The following is a 20,155-nucleotide window of genomic DNA, read 5'->3' as shown; positions in this document are numbered from 1 at the left end:
GCGAGAATCAAAGGAGACACCGCGCTCGACAGCGCGATCATGTCGCTTCTCTCGAGCAAAAGCTTGCTGAGACTGAGAAATTGCTTGAGGAGGCGCGAGCGGAAATCGCCGCTTTGAAAGCAGGAGGATGTGCAATGGGCTCACACCAACAACCCCAGCAACAGAATACCAGCAACGAAGATGTCGAAGAAGGGGAAATACATATAAGAGAAGGAAACGCGCTTACATCTCAAGATATACCCAGACCACCCGTTTCCGCCTTAACCGATCAACACAACGATTCGCTGGCACTCACATCCATCCAACCAGATCAGCTCATCGACCCGCAACTAGACAGCTACCCTGATGTCCGCGGGCATGTCCCAGACATGAGCGGCCTTTCCTTCTTGGGTGGATCATCTTTCTACCTGCCTTCGCCATCGTCTACACAGTCGAACGCTTCGCTACTATCCCCAACATCAACCCAGGCCCCATCCCTCGACACCCACCTCACAGTAACCAACACAACCACCCTCACAATAACCGGTCCCCCACCCTGCTGCAACGACCCCCCAACTCCAACCTCACCACCTCCAACAAACACGCTAGAATGCACATCCTGCTCCACCAAGCCGCCACCCTCTCCCAGTGAAAGCACAACGCTCTGCGCGCAAGCCTTCGTCATGATCGGGCAGCAGAACTTCCGCAATCTCGATCCAGATACGATTAGGCTTTGGTTGGCGCAGGGGTTGCGGAGAGCGCAGAGGGAGGGCGAGGGGTGTAGAGTTGAGAATGGTGCGTTGTTGCGATTGTTGGATTTTATTAGTGGGTTGTAGTATATGGAAGACCGGAGGAAGTGTACTTGGGGGGAGTTTAGGATATCTATTGAGTTCGTTTGGGAAGGTGTATAGGGATTGGGCGTATGGGGTCTTACATATTCTCTTTTAACCTATCCGTGAGAAGAGTCGCATTGGGGAAGGTGGAGACTCAACGAAGATATACACCGTGGATTTTGGCAACAGGCAACTACATTTCTTTACCGCAATACCTGTACGCATATTCATTCATCCCACTCGATTCGTCATGCAAGGTAACATGTGAACAGGAGAAATCGTAGACATTTCATTACCTAAACGCTATGCAGAGAAAAAGAGAAAGTTCTCGTATAGTCATACAAAATATGTGTGGAGTGATCGCGAAATCATGCTTCATCGTCAATTTTGGCATGAGCATGCATGAGACCCTGGGTGCCATCAGAGAAATGCTTCTAGCGTCCCATCCTGATGACACCGGCGTGCACCAGCTTCTGAATCTTGGAGCGGATGCTGGGGTTCTTGAGATGCTCTTGCAGCGCCGCGGGGTCGTCCTTGGCCTGCTGAAGGATAGCTTGCATGACGGGGTCTTGGAGGATGCCGACGATCTGAAATGTGTTAGTAGAGCTCTCATATGAAACATGGATGGGTCGACATACCTCTGGATCCCGCTGGATACGCTCCATGGTTTGTTGCTCAGTCTCGCCCTCACGTGCCGAGTACTGAGCTTGCAGAGCCTTGGCTTCTTGTTGCTGAATCTCACGTGCATTCTTGCCGTCCTTGTCGTGCTCCATGGCTTCCGCGCATACGTTGACACACTTGTTGTACTCGCGCATGGTGAAGTAGGCTTGGGCTTTCCGCAGGTAGGCTCGGATAAAGTCTGGATCGCGCTTGATCGCCTCGTCGCAGTCTGCTACAGCCGATGGGAACTCTAGCAGCTTGATGAAGCAGGCGGCGCGGTTGGAGTATCCTCTTGGGTCGTCCGGTGCGCGCTTGATCATCTCGGAGTATGCCTCGACGGCCTCGGGCCAGTTGGACTCCTTGAACTTTGCATTGCCGAGCTCACGCGCCTTCTCAGCCTCTTCGGGGTTGATGTATGACTCCTTCTCTTGTTTGGCCTTGGCCTTTTCCGCTGCACGGAGCTTTGCGAGGACTTCGGGTGTGCGGTGTTCGGTTTGTGCCTTTTGGTAGTATTTGACTGCGTTGGCGAGATCGCCCATCTTCTCGTATGCGGTACCGATACGTGCAAAGGCCCTGCGTGTGTTAGCAAATGACTGGTGTAAGATTGGGAATGACATACTTGGCGATGATCTTGAAGTCGGCCAGGATCTCGCGACCGTACTCGACAGCCTCTTCACAAGCCTGGATGCAGCCCTCGTAGTCACCCTTCTCAAACTTGGCAGCTCCAAGGTTGGTCTTGTATGCAATGTCCTTGTGTGTCTCCCATGCCTTGTTGTAGTTTTCGATAGCCTCGTCGAATTGTCGCTTCTTGTAGAACTCGGTGCCCTTCTTCTTCAGCTCGTCCGCCTCAGCCTTCGCCTTCTTCGCAGCCTTGTCTTCCTCAGACTCCTCTACTGGCTCTGGCTCTGGTTCAGGTTCGGGTGCCTTCTTCGGCTGCTCGGGAGCTGGTCGCGCATCGGGCATCTCGACGTCCTCCTCGGCCTCCTTTGCGCCTGCATCGCCTGCTCCTCCAGCACCTGGGCCTTGACCGAAAGACATGTCGATGCCTAGTAGCACGCTCATGACGGAGAGGAAGCGGGGGTCCTGCATGAACTGGCCAGCCATGTTCGGGTTCTTCTGCAGCTGCTGGAGCTTGCCCATGAACTCTGCATCGCCGAGGAGGGAGGCTGTCTTGGGGTTCGCCGCGAGCTTCTGGATCATGTTGGGGTCGTTGAACATGCCACCGAGGCCGACACCGCTGTCGTTCGCCTCGGCTTCGACTGCGCGCTTGACGGCATCGAGGCCTTGTTTTGCCTGAGCATTGCTGGGGTCGAGCTTCAGTGCCTCCTCGAAGGCCTCTGTGGCTGCCACTATTGGGTGTTAGCGACGTCATATCTGCCAAGAATGCTATACATACCCAAGTCGCCCTCGCCGTGGAGCGCCGTTCCCTTGCGCCCCCAGCCCTTGGCCCAGTCTGGCTTAATCTCGGTAACCTTGTTTGCATCGTCGAGAGCCTTTTGCCAGTCCTTTAGCGAGGCATATGCGCCGGATCGGTTCGAGTAGAGGACGTGATTTTGGGGGTCGAGTTCGATTGCCTGTGAGAACTTCTCGCTGGGATTTGTTAGTAAACCGTCGCTAGGCTGTGTTTGCGGGGACCCTACATGGACTCGGCGAACTTCTTCTCTGCGAAGAGCTTGTTACCCTCGGCTTTTAGTGCGTCGGCCATGGTGAAGGTATATGCGTGTGGTTGATTCTGTAATGTGACTGCGAATCTTTTGGTACTACGCGTGCGAGGGACAGGCTCTGAATTATAGTTTGATGGGTAGCTAGAATGTTCGATTGCGGAGCTCTGGCGGGAACGTCCGTGCGGCAGACATCTGGAGGGCGCTCGTCATATACCCCACCACGAGCCTCACCCAACTCACTTTCAGCCTGGTGAGTACCATCTCAGCCCTCTTTCAGCCCTCCAGCCCTCTGCATGCGCAAGTATTCCAAAGATCAGGTGATGAGATCTAGAGGAATTCGAAAAGAACAATGCATTTTGTCAATCGCAGACTTGACAATTGTCCCACACGTGTTATCGTCTAGCATAGTCACTATGTGATCGCACAGATAATCTATACTGACATCCTGGACAAGTCACACAAGTTTCAGAGGATCAGTTTGCTGCACCAGAATACGCTCTCTTCCTTTAATCAACACCGTTCTTCAGACTTGCCAACCAAACTTCTATCATGAGCCAGGTCGTTCGTCAGGCCCAGTGGGACGCCGAAGTGGCTTCCAGTGGACACTATGATAAGATCATGGTCCAGAATCTCGAGGTTGTCGTCAATGCAGGAAAAGATGTTTGGGGACGCGAGAAGAAGCAGCGGGCCTTGATCAGTGTCACATTGACGCTCGGAAAGCAGTTTACGTCAGCTTCTTCTACGGACTCCGTCGATGACAGCACCGTTCACTACGGTACGCTCAGCAAAGCGATACAAGCGCGCTTCAAAGATGATTCCATGGCCTGGATGTCGACTGTCGGTCTGTCAACTGCCGTCTCCCAATGCGTTCGCGATGTCGCAGGCTCCACAGACGTATATGCGATCGAAACCGACGTCCGCTACCTGAAAGGCAGCATGTTCGGCGAAGGAGCTGGGCACATCACCTCGCGCATCGAAGGGTCTGGCACTAGCTCGAACGTACTGTACCTGCGCAACGTCCGCATCCCGTGCCTGATTGGCGTCAACTCCAATGAGAGACTGCAGAAACAGCCCGTGGTCCTCAATGTCTGGGTTGACAACATGGCTGACTCTCGTGTGGAGGGATACCCTCAGCTAGAAACTTTCTTATTCGAGGTATGCACAGCACAATGTATACGTGCACACCGACTGACCAGCGTAGTTGATATCTGGCTCTACATTCCAAACGATCGAGAGCCTGCTTGCGTGGTTGGTCGACGAGCTCAGACAAAGATTCTTCACAGAAGAGGCGGACCAGAACGCGTGGATCAAGCTGAGAATTAGCAAGCCCCATGCGGTACCCTTTGCAGATGCGCCAGCCGTCGAGATAACACGACCCGTACGGTCGAGCTAGGGTGGGGTGGTGTCACTAGCAAACTGCCGCAGCGAGTCAAAGCGTCGTCATGACTGTGGAAACATCTGCAGGTTTTCTCGGACGCCAGCCACGGGCACAGCTAACGATGTCTGTTCCTGACTTGTGCTAGGGGAGGTACGTTAGCGCAACCGGTACCGATTCAGTCTCCACTTCCATAGCTGTCCCTGTCTTACAGCCTGACGGCGTGAAGTCGGGAACCGCCAAGCGTCTAAGCTTGTTAGAAGCTTTTGCCATATCGGTTCCTGGTATCGCGAGTTCCTCCAGGCTGGGCCATTGGCACACCCCAATGATGTTCTTGTTGTTGGGCACAATGCAATCAATGGGTCTTGTCGGGATTCGAGTAATGATCTAACTATATTCCCGCAAAGTTTCAACAAGGGCATGTGTAGTGGACATGGCGTTCTTGAGGCTGTCGTACTCCTAGCATGGGCATCGTTGTTGTGTGAATACACCGACTTAGTAGCAGAAGATCCCCCACGTGGTCCAAGCGATGCAGACGTGTACCTGCGCCACTGCCACTTTCCACTTCTGCAGCCACTATCTTTCATCCCAAGTCACTTCCGCAATATGCAGATGCAAAAGACCCTTGATCACCCGAAACCCCGCTGCACTCGCCTCCGCGTTGCATCGCGCAGTCGCCACTGTGGAAAAAAATGCAACTTTCCCAGCCGGGGAAGTCTGTTGGGGAGCAAGTCGGAAGAGCGGTCTCCTCGCGACGTCAAGCTGACTGCAGCCCCCTGCTAGCGCGGCGGCCAGATGAGGGGCTTTTCAATTTATCGACATAGCTCTCCGAAAAGTTATTCAACAATTGTGCATCGTGAGGTCGAGCAGATAGGCGGCCGCGCAGCCATTCGATAGTCACTGTTGGCTCGGGCAGACGCGGGATGGTGTGAGGACTTGGAAGTGTAACTGTTATGAAGCCACGATACAGTAACGTGGTCAGATCTGAGTGAGAGCTGAGTGAGAAGCTGGATGAAACAGCTCAAGGGCTGTATTCTGATACCAGAATAGCTGGAGCGAAAATAGCTACTAGCCCAAGTCATTGTACAATGGGTGTAATGGCTGCATTGATGGTGTGAAAGCAAGTATCAAAACTTCGTCGTGGGCAGGCACTATTGGTGGCGTGGCCGTTGCCATGCAGAGATGCTGCGGTCGTAACTGCCCTTCTAGTACTTGAGCGGCAATGACCTGCATGTATAAAAGGCAAATTCACACCGTCTCTTCACCATCCCCATCAAACCCCGAGCCTGTTCTCGTTACCAGGCCATAGCTTGTTCTCGACTTGCCCCACGTTCAACGCCAAGCGCGACCCATTGCCTTTAAGGAGACCAGCTCCCCAACACTTGTTGTTCCCTACACCACTCTCTCCTCACGGAACAACCTCTTTTCTCCTCAAACATACACAATGGCGTCTCGCGCGATTCCTTCTCACTTGAAGCCCTCCGCTGCCGAGGGCGGCGAGGGCGGCTTCTCATCCCAACGCCATCACGGCAAGTCGCAGTCCCACGTGGTAAGTACTCTTTCTCTCTGTTTCTGCAGTTGTCCAGCGTGCGTCTTGCTTTTTCCAGCGCTGCTTGCTTGCATTGGTTTTTGTTGCTGCACAGCGGACGCAGCTATCCTCACCGCTTCCCGTTGTCTCGACATGGGTATGGTGGGGACCGAGGAGAGCTGGCATTGAGCGGCCACGATTGCTGGTCGATCGCAATACGCCGTTCGGCCAGACGTCAAGGCGATTTCCTATGAGCGGACTAGGCGATCCATCTGAGTTGGTGTTCGCTGCCACTCTCGAGTATTGGCCCCGCATTCGCATCGCCTACTCCCCGCGGGAGTGATGTCGTGGTGACAACACGTACCGTCTCAACAGCTCCAACACCTCGAATTCGATTTCAATCAACTAACAACGAATTTGCAGGCTTTCGAGAACACATCCACCAATGTCGCCGCCTCGCAAATGCGCAACGCGCTCAACAAGCTCGCCGACACCGTCACAGACCCCGCTGAGAAGAAGGTCAGTCGCAATCCTTCTCTACCCCTCCATCTTCATCTGCCACCTATACATTTCGATATGCTTGCGTGGTTCAATCCCGCGACTACAAGCTGTGAACGTGTTTGGAGGGGCATTTGGAGAATACGTCATTCTGAGCGTATACTGACCCACTACAGTACTTCGAGACTGAGATGGACAACTTCTTCGCTCTGTTCCGCCGATACCTCAACGACAAGGCCAAGGGCACTGCCATTGACTGGAACCGCATCGCTCCCCCGAAGGCCGAGCAGGTCGTCAGCTACGATGAGTTGGCCAACACCGAGGCTGTCGAATACCTGAACAAGTTGGCGGTTGTCAAGCTCAATGGTGGTCTCGGTACCTCCATGGGTTGCGTTGGCCCCAAGTCCGTCATCGAGGTCCGTGATGGCATGTCCTTCTTGGACCTGTCAGTACGACAGATCGAGTACCTCAACCGCACATACGATGTCAACGTGCCGTTCGTGCTGATGAACTCGTTCAACACCGACACCGACACTGCCAGCATCATCAAGAAGTACGAGGGCCACAACATCGACATCCTCACCTTCAACCAGTCAAGATACCCCCGTATCCTCAAGGACTCGCTCCTGCCCGCTCCCAAGGAGAACAAGTCCGACATCGCCAACTGGTACCCCCCTGGTCACGGTGACGTTTTCGAGTCTCTCTACAACACCGGCATGATTGACAAGCTCATGGACCGTGGTATCGAGTACATCTTCCTTTCCAACGCCGACAACTTGGGTGCCGTTGTCGATCTCCGCATTCTCCAGCACATGGTCGACTCCCAGGCCGAGTACATCATGGAGCTGACAGACAAGACCAAGGCCGACGTCAAGGGTGGAACCATCATTGACTACGAGGGCTCTGTCCGTCTGCTTGAAATCGCCCAGGTTCCCAAAGAGCACGTCAACGAGTTCAAGTCGATCAAGAAGTTCAAGTACTTCAACACCAACAACATCTGGATGAACCTCGCCGCTATCAAGCGCGTTGTTGAGGCCAACGAGCTTGCCATGGAGATCATTCCCAACGGCAAGTCCATCCCTGCCGACAAGAAGGGCGAGGCCGACATCTCCGTTCTCCAGCTCGAGACCGCTGTCGGTGCCGCCATCAAGCACTTCAAGAACGCACACGGTGTCAACGTTCCCCGAAAGCGTTTCTTGCCCGTCAAGACCTGCTCTGACCTGATGCTCGTCAAGTCGGATCTGTACACACTGCAGCACGGCCAGCTGGTGATTGACCCCAACCGATTCGGCCCTGCTCCCTTGATCAAGCTCGGCAGCGACTTCAAGAAGGTTTCCAGCTTCCAGGCCCGCATTCCCTCCATTCCCAAGATTGTCGAGCTTGACCATCTGACCATCACCGGTCCCGTCAACCTTGGCCGTGGTGTCACCCTCAAGGGCACTGTCATCATTGTTGCGACCGAGGGCTCCACCATCGACATTCCCCCGGGTTCCATCCTCGAGAACGTCGTCGTCCAGGGTTCGCTCAGGCTGCTCGAGCACTAGAGTGGTTGTCGACATTTTCTTCACAGTTCTTATAGATTTTTTGAGGATACAGGTCTTCTTTAGCCACTGGTAACAGGGATGACTGCATTGCAACGTACTTGAGCAAAAGACTCAGGCGGTAATGGGGCGTAATAGTCACGCATGTCCATGATTCACGTATCATCATAGACAAAATGCATCTTGAATACAATCCATAATGATCCATTTGTTGTTGCTTGAGTTCACCACACGCTGTGTTTGAAGCTAGTAAGATGTGGTTAGTAGTAAGCTAATCTCCAGTATGGAGAAGATCCATGTCAACCCAAAGAACTGACCCATCTGCAGCTTATTACTTCCAAGAAATGGTGCCTGATTGCGGCCTCACGCCATCTCAGCCTTGCGGCCCTACCGCGGTGATGTCAGAATGTCACCAGCCACGCAGCCAACCCAACCCGCGAACAACAACCCCCACCAATCTCCCGGTTCCTGCGCAGTGCAGAGGCGCAGTCGGCCAGTCACCTGTATCTTACATAGCGATGATGCCTGCTGATAGCGGCGAGCAGCACCTGGTATAAGCAGCCGTGGCTTCCTGACGCCGTTTTGTCGCGTTCCACACGCCTGCATCCTCGCGTCGCACGCAGCGGGGTTGATCGCAACCTGACGAGCATCAGCTTTGAGCATCGAGCCGAAGATTTGCATGCCTGAGCCCATTAATAGCGATTGCTCCCACCTATCGACAGAATGTCACCCGAACCTATGCCACATAACGAGTTCCAGGACGAACGCGCCGCGAACCTAGCGCAAGCGGATGCGGCGCATCGCGAAGCATACGATTTCTGGGGTTACCTTTTCAAGGAAGATAAATGCGGGACCCCGCTGCTGGATCGTCTGTTGAAGGGTATTGCCTACGTCATTGTGAGTTGAGCGTAGCTTTCAGATATTCACCTGGAGACCTCAAGCTAATGCGCCACGGTAGAGCCAGAAGTTCGGATCAAGCGACTCGCCTGATCTTACGCCATCGCAGATCGCAGCCTGGTATCGCAGTGTTGGGGGCGACTACGACGTACTATTCACAGACACACCACCTTCATCCGTCGCGTTCATATATCGGTCACTCGGCGCATTCCACAGCCTGCAACCAGCACCAGACGACGACGGCTACTCAAGTCCTACCATACCTGCGCTGAAGAAGGACGGCTTTGTGACATGGCAGACAATACAGTTGCTGCTAGGGCCAGAAGAGCATGTGCCTTTCCTACAGAAGGCGGTGCAGCTGGATGACATACCCGATCTGGAAACGGGGGGCACCTTCCCTAAAATCCTACCCAAGGAGTGCTTCCCAGAGAAACCGGATGATGCGATGGAGACGTGGTATCAGAGCGTTGCCGCCAGACTTAAGAAGGAGGCGGAAGAGGAGCTAAATGGGGGCAGTGCGGCTGAAGAGCCAAAACCGCGTACTTCGACGGACAGCGAGGGAAATTCTGCCGATGACAAGTCCGGCGCGTACCGCTACTTTGAAGACCCGCTCTACCGGAATGGAAGACCACGGCCGACCTTCATGCGCCATGTCTCGAAGCAATCTCCAAGGCCCGCAGAGGACCATGGAAGGCCGGGGGCTATTATCTCAAGGGTGAGACACATGCTGAATCCTCTGAGTACTAGAATCGCCGGAAAGAGGATTATCCCAGACCGCACCGGGTACGGAAGCGACGGGTACTCAGATGAAGATGCCACACCCATTGCGCCTGTTCCTCAACCAGGTCCCCGATATTCCGCCCACAAGCGTCCACACCCACCGCGACGCGAATCCTCGTTATCAACAACGGACTCCGATTCCGATCCAGATCGCCCATCTCCCCGGCGACAAAATCCTGTACTGCGTACCCATCGATCTCACGAGCCGCCCGTATCGCAGCCGGGCTACTTCCCCGCCTACAATGAGGCGCGCCGTTACTCAAACCAGCACGACCCAGTCCGACTGTATGAAGGAACTTCAACAGCGACATCTCCCCAACACGTATATGTACCAACTCAATCCCCACTCTTCGCAACTCAAGTCGCGCAAGCCCAGCGCGAAGCACAGAAACAACAATACTACCTCTCACGACCCGTCATGCCGCCACGCACAAGCTATAGACCCGTCCCATCCAGCAGCGTGCGATGGGGTCCCCAAACTGTACACCCTGTAAGTCCACCTCGCGACGCTGAACCACCCTACATCCGTGAGCGCGAACGGGAGCGCGATCGTGACAGAGAGAGACACCATCGCGACCGCGATCCTTACGCCATGGGAAGCGGTAGCAGCCGCTCCCACCGCCGCCACTCGGAAGATGTTGAATACCCGCGCGAGCGCACCCGCGATTCAGCCCGCACACGCAGTCACGATAGAGTCAAGGACGAATGGGACGATCGCCATGATCGAAGTCGAGATAGAGACCGAGACCGCGAGCGAGACAGGGACAGAGATAGAGATAGAGACCGCGACAAGAGAAACTCCAGCTACGAAGACAGAGACAGAGACGACAGTCGCGAAAGAGATCGAGATCGAGATCGAGACCGGGTACGAGATCCCCGCGTGCATAGGTATGTGTCTGGGGTGCAGGACGGTGTGTCTGGCCGGAAATATCCTGTCGCTTAAGCTTTTTGTTGTGGGATTTCATTTACTAAGATTTTTGTTGTAGCAGGAGTCAGAGTGTTAGGGGCCAGTTTATGAGGCTGCTTAAAGAATTTTGAGCAGGAACATTTTATCAAGTGGGATGGATTGGTGGGTTCTCGAAGGCTTTGTTCGACCCATCGGCTATGCCGTGTGGGTGGTGATGGTGGGGTCTATGAAGTTGGGTGGATTGGTCTGGATGATCTGTGGCGTAGTGGGCCGGGTACGTTCATTTCAGCTCGCAAAGAGCTTGCACGATGCAACACTGACGATGCACGTGTGGTGACACCGGAACGCTGGTAATACATAGACTTGGTATCGAATTCAATACATTGTGTGACACACGGTTTAAGGACCCGTGGCTGCACCTGCATATGATCTGCAGACTGCACGATTGTTTTTCTGTGCAGGTATTGCAGTAGTCTTCGCTCTGACAAGTTGCGGTAAGAACAGAGACCCGTTCAGCTTCTTCTTTGTGCAAGGTGGAGGGAAAGTATTCGGAGATGATGTGGCGGTGTAACAGTTACTTGTGGTGCACGGCCCAGGTACGCGAGGAGACCTCGGGAGGTGGTGGACGGCATTCACGTGCCAGATGTCCAAATTAAAAAACAACCTAGGAAACTAGCGACGTTGCCTGCTAGGTATAACGTGTTATGGTAGGGATGTTGTATATAAAAGTAGAAACCTGCAGTGACATCATACTCTTCAATTTACATGTGTTGTCTTCGTGTAGCCTACAGAGACCTGCCGAGTTTCTTACCTGTATGGGGTGTAACGGTCGCTCATGATAGTGCGGAGGCACGCGTTTGGCACCAACTAGCTGTGCGGGATGGACCCTGAGCTACTGATTAGCCAAGTCAATGGGAACGCCATGCGAGCCCTGCAGAAGGATAGTGTCACGATAGACGGGAGCGTAGACGGGGTTGCTGCAATCGACGCGCGACTGGCTGACGGCAGTAGATTAATGGAAAAACATCGGAATGGTTCGTGTCGCTGATTACGCGTGGATCGCTATGTCATAAGCGTGGCTGTGCAGGGGAGCTCGGGGATCGCCGTGAGGGATGCTAGTCATCGCTCGACGCAGCTGCTAACCAACACCTCTCGCGAGCTCCTGATTGCGAGTAGGACCGCGTGCGATTCAATTCTTCATCAATTTCTCATGAACCTTGACCTATAGCCCTTCCTTCGGCCTTTCCTTTGTTTTTTTCTCCCGTTCTCACCGGGAACCAGGAATTACTTCGGCGAGTTAGTGCCAGCCATCCGCGTACAGCTGCAGTATCGCTAAAGCATAGCTGCCGCCGTCTACCAAGGAAAGCTAACCAGCCAAACAACAGGTTTCCAGAACCCCAACACCTCCCAGCCGCTCGCTCTCTCTTCTGTACTCACCTTCCTGGGGTTTCTCACCCAAGTCACGCCCCTCCCTCGACCGCGAGCATTCAATTGCACGCCAGCCATCTTGCAACTGCAGCGCAACGTCAGCGGGTCGGACCTCCGCTCCACATCGCCGACATGGCTACCGCATCGCGCGAATCCGAGCTGAAGCAGCAAGGACTGCTCGACGCCGCCAAAGACCCCAATTCCTCCATCACGGCGAACCAGGCGGAGAAATCCCTTGTCGATCAGGCGCAGGCGGGCGGCAGCGCTGCCTTCCAATTCGACCCCGATGCGAGTCCTGAGCAGAAGCGGGCACAGGCACGAGCGCGCGTCCCCGCAAACTTCCACCACGAGCGCAACAAGAACGCGACGGCCCTCGTATCCGATGCCGACGACAACGGCCCGGGTGAATACGACCTCCCCTCGCCTACCAAAGCGGGCGCCATAGAGACCCCCGAGGAAGCCAAAGCCAATGGCCACGCGCCCGAGCAACTCGACGACGATGCGCGGTGGGATCGCGTCGGATGGGCGCCGCGATTCGGCATGCCCGGCTCCGAGAACAAGGAGGAGGAAGAAGCCTCCCTGGCCGACCACCAGACATGGCTGGAGGGCAGGATAGAGGACAAGTTCTTCGGCGACTGGTATCACAACACGGGCATCATCATCTTTGCGTGCTTGAGCTCGTGGGTCGTGGGCATCCTCGGCGGTGGCCTGGGCTGGATCATGATCTTCATGGCCGTCTGCGGCACCTACTACCGCACCTCGATCCGTCGCGTGCGCCGCAATGCGCGCGACGACCTCAACCGTGAGATGGCCAAGAACAAGCTGGAGACGGACACGGAGAGCTTGGAGTGGATCAACAGCTTCCTCGTCAAGTTCTGGCCCATCTACGCGCCTGTTCTGTGTGACACCATTGTCGGCACCGTAGACCAGGTTCTCTCGACGTCGACCCCGGCGTTTTTGGACAGTCTAAAGATGAAGACCTTCGTCCTGGGAACGAAGCCCCCGCGACTGGAGCATGTAAAGACATACCCGAAGACGCAGGACGATATTGTTCTTATGGACTGGAAGTTTAGCTTCACACCCAACGACGTAGCTGATCTTACCGCGAGGCAGATCAAGAACAAGATTAACCCGAAGATCGTCCTAGAGATTCGCATCGGAAAGGGCCTTGTCAGCAAGGGTCTGGATGTTATTGTAGAAGACATGGCCTTTTCCGGTCTGATGCGCCTGAAGTTCAAGCTACAGCTTCCATTCCCTCACATTGAGAAAGTCGAGATGTCTTTCCTCGAGCGCCCAACCATCGACTATGTTTGCAAGCCTTTGGGTGGAGAGACCTTTGGTTTCGACATCAACTTCATCCCCGGATTAGAGACTTTCATCATGGAGCAGATCCACGCCAACCTGGGCCCGATGATGTACGACCCGAACGTGTTCCCTATCGAGATCGCCAAGATGCTTGCGGGTAACCCTGTCGACCAAGCCATCGGTGTTCTGCAAGTCCACTTCCACGGTGCTCAAGGCCTCAAGAACCCCGACAAGTTCTCGGGTACTCCTGATCCCTATGCCACGGTCTCCATCAACAACCGCAACGTGCTTGCACGTACCAAGACGGTGCACGAGAGTGCCAATCCTCGCTGGAATGAGACTGTCAACATCATCGTAACTTCTCTCAAGGATTCGCTTACTATCAATCTCTTCGATTACAACGACATTCGCAAGGACAAGGAGCTCGGTACCGCTACATTTGCGCTAGAACAGCTAGAGGAGGACCCTGACCACGAGAACATGCAACTAGAGGTCATGTCAGGAGGTCGTGCCCGTGGTCTCGTGACAGCGGATGTACGCTTCTTCCCTGTTCTTGAAGGCACTACGCTGGAAGACGGCACCAAGGAGCCTCCACCAGAGTCGCGCACGGGTATCTGCAAGTTCACTGTTGAACAGGCCAAGGATATGGATGGTAGCAAGAGCATGATCGGGCAGCTCAGCCCATACGCCGTCCTCCTCCTGAATGGCCATGAGATCCACAAGTCGCGAGTCATGAAGAGGACGAACCAACCTATCTGGCCAGACGCAACCAAGGAAATGCTCATCACCGACCGCAAGAAGGCTAAGCTGGGTCTAGTCATCAAGGACGACCGTGACCTCGCAGCTGACCCTATTCTTGGTACCTACCAAATCACGATGGACGACATGCTTGAGCTCATGGCCAAGGGTCATGAGTGGTACAACCTCGCAGGTACATCGAGCGGCCGCGTGAAGATGAAGCTTGATTGGAAGCCCGTTGCTCTAAAGGGTGCTGTTTCTTCCAGTGGTTATCTTACTCCCATCGGTGTGATGCGACTGCACTTCCAGAGCGCGCGCGGACTTCGTAACCTCGAAGCCCTGGGCAAGTCGGATCCATACGTCCGTGTGCTACTCTCTGGTATTGAGAAGGGCCGAACCGTCGTTTTCAAGAACAACCTCGACCCTGACTGGGATGAGGTTGTCTATGTCCCTGTCCACACTGTCCGCGAGAAGCTTACACTGGAGGTCATGGACGAGGAGAATCTCGGCAAGGATCGTCCCCTGGGACATATCGAGCTTTCGGCTGGCGACTATATTCAACAAAACGAGAATGGCGAGTACATCGAACATGAACAGAAGCAGCCTACCGCAGGAGCTCTCCGATTGGCTGGTTCTTCTCAGCCCAAGGGCACTCTCAACTACACCTGCTCCTTCTACCCTACATACCCCACGTGGGACCCCGAAGAGGACGAGGAAGAAGAAGAGGAGACTAAATCCAACGGCGCCGCCCGGCCTGTGTCCAACGGATCCAAGCTCAGCCACCAACGTGTTGTATCCAACGCTTCGACCATCGCCAGGTCGGAGACCGCAGGTACTATCTCATCACTCAAGTCGAACGAGAAGGACATGGCCAAGGAGCTTGAGAAGAACGAGCTCCAGCAAGCAGAGTCGATTCCCGAGAAGCCGAAGATCGAGAAGCTGAAGCTTACTGCGGACGACCTGCAGCAGTATGGTAGGTCGCATGCCGACTATGAGGATACAGTGGAGTTTGGCTTGTTCAGTTGGTTCACCCTGGCCTGCAACCTGACCCCGTATTCTTATATCACATCTACGAGTCTTGGCTAACGTGATGTAGAATCTGGTCTGCTTGTGTTCAAGCTCATCGAAGGTGAATTCGCAAGGACTGGTGGCCACGTCGATGTTATTATGGATGACATGGCGTATGCCAGCTATTCTAGCACAAAGATCCGCAGCAACAAGATGACTTTCAACGATGGTGGGTTGTGTCAAATCTTCCAAGATGTACCCAGCTAATGAGATGCAGTTGGCGACACGATGATTCGCGAGCTCGACTTCTCCAAGATCACCCTCCGTATCATCGAGCACATTGACAACGACGGCGACGATCATGGAGATCATGTCATTGCTAAGCTGACAGGAAACACGATTGATACGCTACGAAGGTCTCTTCACACGCCTACTCAGTTCACGCTCAAGGACAAGAACGGACGCGATAACAAGATCACAGTCATGCTTAAGTACATTCCCGTCAAGATGCGTCTCGATCCCAGCGAATCCTTCAACAACCAGGGTACGCTCCGAGTCGATGTACTCGATGCGGCAGATCTTCCAGCTGCGGACCGCAACGGTTTCTCGGATCCTTACTGTAAATTTATGCTCAACGACAAGGAGGTGTACAAGACCAAGACGCAGAAGAAGACGCTCCACCCAGCATGGAACGAGTACTTCGAAGTACCAGTACGAAGTCGAACAGCAGCTGACTTCGTCGTCAACGTTTACGACTGGGACTTCGGTGATAAGGCCGACTTCCTCGGCAAATCATCTATCAACCTGGAAATCCTCGAGCCCTTCCAGCAACAAGAAGTTACGCTTGCCCTCGACGGCAAGTCAGGCGCCATCCGACTTAGAATGTTGTTCAAGCCAGACTACGTCGTTCGATCTCGTCAAGGCTCCAGTACATTCTCCGGCACCTTTGCTGTCCCCGGTAAAGTTATTGGCGCGCCCGTCAAGGGAGTTGGTAAAGGAGCGGCCTTTGTCGGTGGCAACGTAGTCCGCGCAGGTACCTTCCTAGGTCGTGGTTTCAAGCGCAGAAAGTCTCGCGGTGAAGCCCCCGACGAAGAAGATCTCGCACGCCCCTCCACATCCGACCGTCCCTCCGCCGACACACCTATGATATCCATCGAAGGCGAGCCCAACACCCCCACAAAAGAATCCAACAACCATAACCGCCACCGCAGCTGGGGCGCTCAAAGCTTCCACAGCCGCTTCGGCGACAACGCCGGCCCCGGCGGCGCCGAACAAGGCACCGCCAACATCACCGTCCTCTCTGCCGACGGCTTCCCTGCCGGCACCAACCTGCGCGTGCACATCTCGCTCGGCAAAAAGGAAATCCACAAGACCGACCACATCAAAGCACCTCAAGGCTCCGTCCAGTTCGACCCCTCGGAAGAGAGCTTCAAGACGAACTGCACGGCCGACGCCTTCTTCAAACTCGTCGTTAAAGACCACAGCAAATTCGGCCGAGACGAGGAGTTGGGTGAAACCCAATTCACCATCTCAGACCAGGGTAGCGGCGCAGAGCAAAACGTTGGTGTGGGCAAGGGCATGGTGTCAATACGCAGTAGCTTCACGCCTAGCGAGAGCGGAGGTAGTCCATCTGGTAGCGTGAGTCCGCGACCCAAGACCGCGGAACGCAGGGGGTTACTCAGGAGGGATCGCAGTACGACGCCTAATCCTGGGGCTTAGAAAGCAAGTGCGCTGGGCAGATTGGGCCAGCTGAAAGGGAATGGGTCTAGGGTTAGTTTTGCGAGGAGCGAGATGGTTACTAGTAGAGGGAGGAGAGGGGATACGGATGTTGATGGGGGGAGGGATGCGGAGGGGCTGGAGGAGGATAGGATGGGTGTGCTGAGGGAGTGGATTGAGGATGTTGAGAGGGGGAGGCGGAGTTTTGCGCTTTGATGCAAGCTAGGGATAGATTTGGGGTCTGATGAAGGGCAAAAGGCCGCATCGGGTGGGCCAGGGTTATTTTCTTTCTGTTTTTCTTCTCTCTTGACCTAGGTCCTCTGCTCCTACTCTCTTCCTAGAGTCGGTCTTCTCTGAGTGTAGTTTCGATACCAATGTTATTTCTTCGTTCTAAGAGTTATCATGTATAGGTCCCTGAAACGAAAGCTATGTGCATCCCTCCATATCTACGATCGTTCTCACTCAGGACATGGTTTCGTACGAATGTAACGAATCTCGTGAATTGTCCTTCACCTCCTCCCCACCGATGCCAAGAATAGTGAAAGACCAACTCTCCAACTACTCCTTCACCGAAACCGGAGATAAGGCTCGTTGCAGTGGTCGCAGTAAAGGACTGCGTTTGCTCGGACTTAACGTGGCGCCGACGCAAGCAATTGCGTGCTCGTCAAAGTGAGCAAAAACGCGCGGGTGACTGCGGCACTGACGTCGAAACAACAAAGTGAAGGAGGGAGTGAGCAAGATAAATCGATAAACAATGCGGCTACCTGCTGGGTCCTTCACTTGCTAGTGCGTATATAATCTATTGGTACTGTCAGGAGTATACTTCTTTCTTCCTCTCCACACACGACACCTTTGGGACTTGACAGACTGAAACCAAGTATTTCAAACATTCTTCCATTTCGACTTGATACTTGACCCAATCTTCCCTCCACCTTCAACCCTACCTTCTCACTACAATGACGGGCCGAACACCCCCTGCTGTCTTCAACTCCTCCACTGCGCCGATCGACCAAGATTGGGTCGACGCTGAACTCATTCCCTTTCTTCAGCGCGTCTACCCAGAGGAGCGTAAGACCACAATGGAGTGGAACCGCCAGGTCGTCCTCGGAAGGGCACACCTGGATTGGCTTGTAAGTAACCCGAACGCCACATCAGTCGGCCCAAGAGCACACATTGCATTTCCACCAAGCCACACAACGGTGGGAAAATACGTGAAGTGCACCTGGGTCATACAACAGCCACGCCGCCATCACCTTATCGTAGGTACTGACGCATACACCCCAGGATCAATACCAAGACTTCCCGTTCACGATTGAACGTCTCCGCCTCTGCCTCCTCAACTCAGAGCTCTTAACACCGGCGGAAATGTCGCAGTTCATCCCTGTCACTGAGAGAGGCAGCCTGCACTGCCTCCGTATCTTCATTCGCCACGCCATTGTACACGGATCGTACATGCTGTATTCCTTGGGAGACGACCCGAGTCCGGAGTTCCCTCGAGCAGGACATACTAGTACCAGGCCGTCAACCGCATCTCCAGCTGAAGCTGCCCCAGCGCGCTCGACCGCTGTCGCGGTGCTTGAAGCTAGGAATGCGACACTGGAGAGGGAACTGGCCAGCCTTCAGGCTGAGCGTGGTCGTGGAAATGGTCGCGGAAACGGTCGTGGAAGGGGTCGGCCTTCGCAGCCTCGTGGCGACTTCGTTGGACGTTCGGACCGCGGTGGTGGTCGTTTCAACCAAGGACCAAATGCCCCTCCGAACATACAACAGCCGCCATCTCAGTTCCCTTCAATCCCACCTCCAGGAATGTATGGCTACCCAACTTACCAGTATGGGTATGGTAATCCTTACATGGCTGCGCCGGCTATGGGTGGCTATCCTATGCAGCCCTACCAACAGCAGTATCCTGGTGGCTGGACTGGTAGCCAGATGATGTACTCCAGCCACCAAGATTACTCTTCGCAGACGGGAGCAAGCAGCGGTTTCACAATGCCGCAGCAGCAAGTCGGCCTTCCGGGTTATCAAGGACAAACTGCTCAACGTGGTCGCGGATCTTCAGGAAGTCAACAAGGCCAAGGCCAGGCACCGTCTCAAGGTCTTCCAAGTCGTCCTCAGCAACCACCTTCAGGATCAGGTGCAAGCACTCATGTGCCTCGCCCAGACGCGGAAGAGTTCTATCCAGGTTCGGATACCCACCAAATCAGTTCTGCAACGCCCATGTCACTGACTACCAGCAGGATCCAACAATGGCTACAACTGATCCGGGACGGCTGATTGGAAGTGAGACGAGTTTTTCCGGCAAGTGAGATTTCGGTGAGACCGAGAAGAGAAGAGATAAGGGCAAAAGTTTTGGAAAAATGGTGGTCGGCATCTGATAGTAATTCGCCTCAGTGGATGTCACCACTACCAACCTCTCGGAAGTAGATACCCATAGATGTCAAATCAAAAGAAGCTCGTTGGTGCGGTGACCATTCCGCCACGCCTTCCGCCAGTTTTCCGCTGGCAGGTCCGTGCTTCATTGATAGCGTGAGGTTTATCTGAACACCAATTATACCCGCCGCTTCAACACCAACCTCTCCAACTTTACAACGCCCCGTCGCAACCACGCCCCATCAGCCATCATCTCGCGCGTGATCCATTGCAGAAGGAGGTAACCGTGATGAAACGCTTATACTGATAACCCTACGTCCAAGGTCTTGGCTACCATCCGGGCGGAGATCCTAGATCCATTCAGGCGCGTCGCAATCGTGACTAGGGCCAGAAGGGGAGGTGACAAGACCAAGAGATGGATCCTGGCTTGGCGCGTCCTGCGCGCCCGCATGGGAAGCTTCCCTGAGCGTTATCTTTTCCTGCTTAGCCCAGCTTGGCACGTCTTTTTCGAACGTTCCGCCGCGCCCATGGAGCAAGGCTGGTTGCTCGTATTGGCGCCCGGGTTCTTTGCTCATTCCTATCTTATCCTGATCCTGGGGCTACCACGGCCTTGGATGCCTCTAACCAACGCGCTTAACTGCGGCAGTATGCCTGAAGGTCTGGTTTGTATGATCCTCCGACCGGACTAGGCGCCGTTCCATGGTCTTGGATGGCTATTATGTGCATGTTGCTGTGATAACGCGGGAACCGAGCGAACGAAATGCCATGGCGAGAGTGGACACGCTCGATAGTCGCGTGCGACCCTTGTGCAACTCTTGTCCAGAGCTTCGGTCTTGGAGTTTGCTTGGGTGTATATGAAGAGGGGCATGGTACACCTGTCTGGACCGCAGGCACTCAAGTTCATCGCCCGTTGCGTCTACTTGATTCCACC

At 54.4% G+C, this 20,155-nt stretch overlaps 6 protein-coding genes across 6 annotated transcripts; 5 read left to right on the top strand and 1 right to left on the bottom strand.

The window, feature by feature from the left end:
- Positions 1 to 1,246: 1,246 nt before the first annotated feature.
- Positions 1,247 to 3,177, bottom strand: J4E83_001251 (uncharacterized protein; the record flags this gene model as incomplete). The annotated part of the gene is made up of 5 exons (XM_049328208.1): positions 1,247 to 1,399; positions 1,451 to 2,045; positions 2,092 to 2,821; positions 2,869 to 3,062; positions 3,113 to 3,177. The coding sequence occupies 5 exons, from the start codon at positions 3,175 to 3,177 to the stop codon at positions 1,247 to 1,249; spliced, it is 1,737 nt and encodes a 578-aa protein (XP_049192726.1).
- Positions 3,178 to 3,685: 508 nt separating this feature from the next.
- Positions 3,686 to 4,529, top strand: J4E83_001250 (uncharacterized protein; the record flags this gene model as incomplete). Its single annotated transcript, XM_049328207.1, has 2 exons — positions 3,686 to 4,291; positions 4,338 to 4,529. 2 exons carry the CDS (start codon positions 3,686 to 3,688, stop codon positions 4,527 to 4,529), a joined length of 798 nt encoding a protein of 265 aa, XP_049192725.1.
- Positions 4,530 to 5,955: 1,426 nt separating this feature from the next.
- Positions 5,956 to 8,081, top strand: FYU1 (putative UTP--glucose-1-phosphate uridylyltransferase; the record flags this gene model as incomplete). Its single annotated transcript, XM_049328206.1, has 3 exons — positions 5,956 to 6,060; positions 6,463 to 6,558; positions 6,714 to 8,081. The coding sequence occupies 3 exons, from the start codon at positions 5,956 to 5,958 to the stop codon at positions 8,079 to 8,081; spliced, it is 1,569 nt and encodes a 522-aa protein (XP_049192724.1).
- Positions 8,082 to 8,801: 720 nt separating this feature from the next.
- J4E83_001248 (uncharacterized protein) lies at positions 8,802 to 10,249 on the top strand (the record flags this gene model as incomplete). Its single annotated transcript, XM_049328205.1, has 3 exons — positions 8,802 to 8,975; positions 9,037 to 9,690; positions 9,749 to 10,249. The coding sequence occupies 3 exons, from the start codon at positions 8,802 to 8,804 to the stop codon at positions 10,247 to 10,249; spliced, it is 1,329 nt and encodes a 442-aa protein (XP_049192723.1).
- Positions 10,250 to 12,222: 1,973 nt separating this feature from the next.
- J4E83_001247 (uncharacterized protein) lies at positions 12,223 to 16,860 on the top strand (the record flags this gene model as incomplete). The annotated part of the gene is made up of 3 exons (XM_049328204.1): positions 12,223 to 15,106; positions 15,230 to 15,370; positions 15,419 to 16,860. The coding sequence occupies 3 exons, from the start codon at positions 12,223 to 12,225 to the stop codon at positions 16,858 to 16,860; spliced, it is 4,467 nt and encodes a 1,488-aa protein (XP_049192722.1).
- A 953-nt stretch (positions 16,861 to 17,813) lies between these two features.
- J4E83_001246 (uncharacterized protein) lies at positions 17,814 to 19,081 on the top strand (the record flags this gene model as incomplete). The annotated part of the gene is made up of 3 exons (XM_049328203.1): positions 17,814 to 17,987; positions 18,142 to 18,775; positions 18,798 to 19,081. The coding sequence occupies 3 exons, from the start codon at positions 17,814 to 17,816 to the stop codon at positions 19,079 to 19,081; spliced, it is 1,092 nt and encodes a 363-aa protein (XP_049192721.1).
- Positions 19,082 to 20,155: the final 1,074 nt, after the last annotated feature.

The sequence above is a fragment of the Alternaria metachromatica genome, assembly GCF_023757995.1.
Source record: "Alternaria metachromatica strain BMP 0045 chromosome Unknown scaffold_2, whole genome shotgun sequence".
Lineage (NCBI taxonomy): Eukaryota > Fungi > Ascomycota > Dothideomycetes > Pleosporales > Pleosporaceae > Alternaria > Alternaria metachromatica.
The sequence above is the reverse complement of the archived record's forward strand: the minus strand, read 5'-3'. Positions and strand labels throughout refer to the sequence as shown.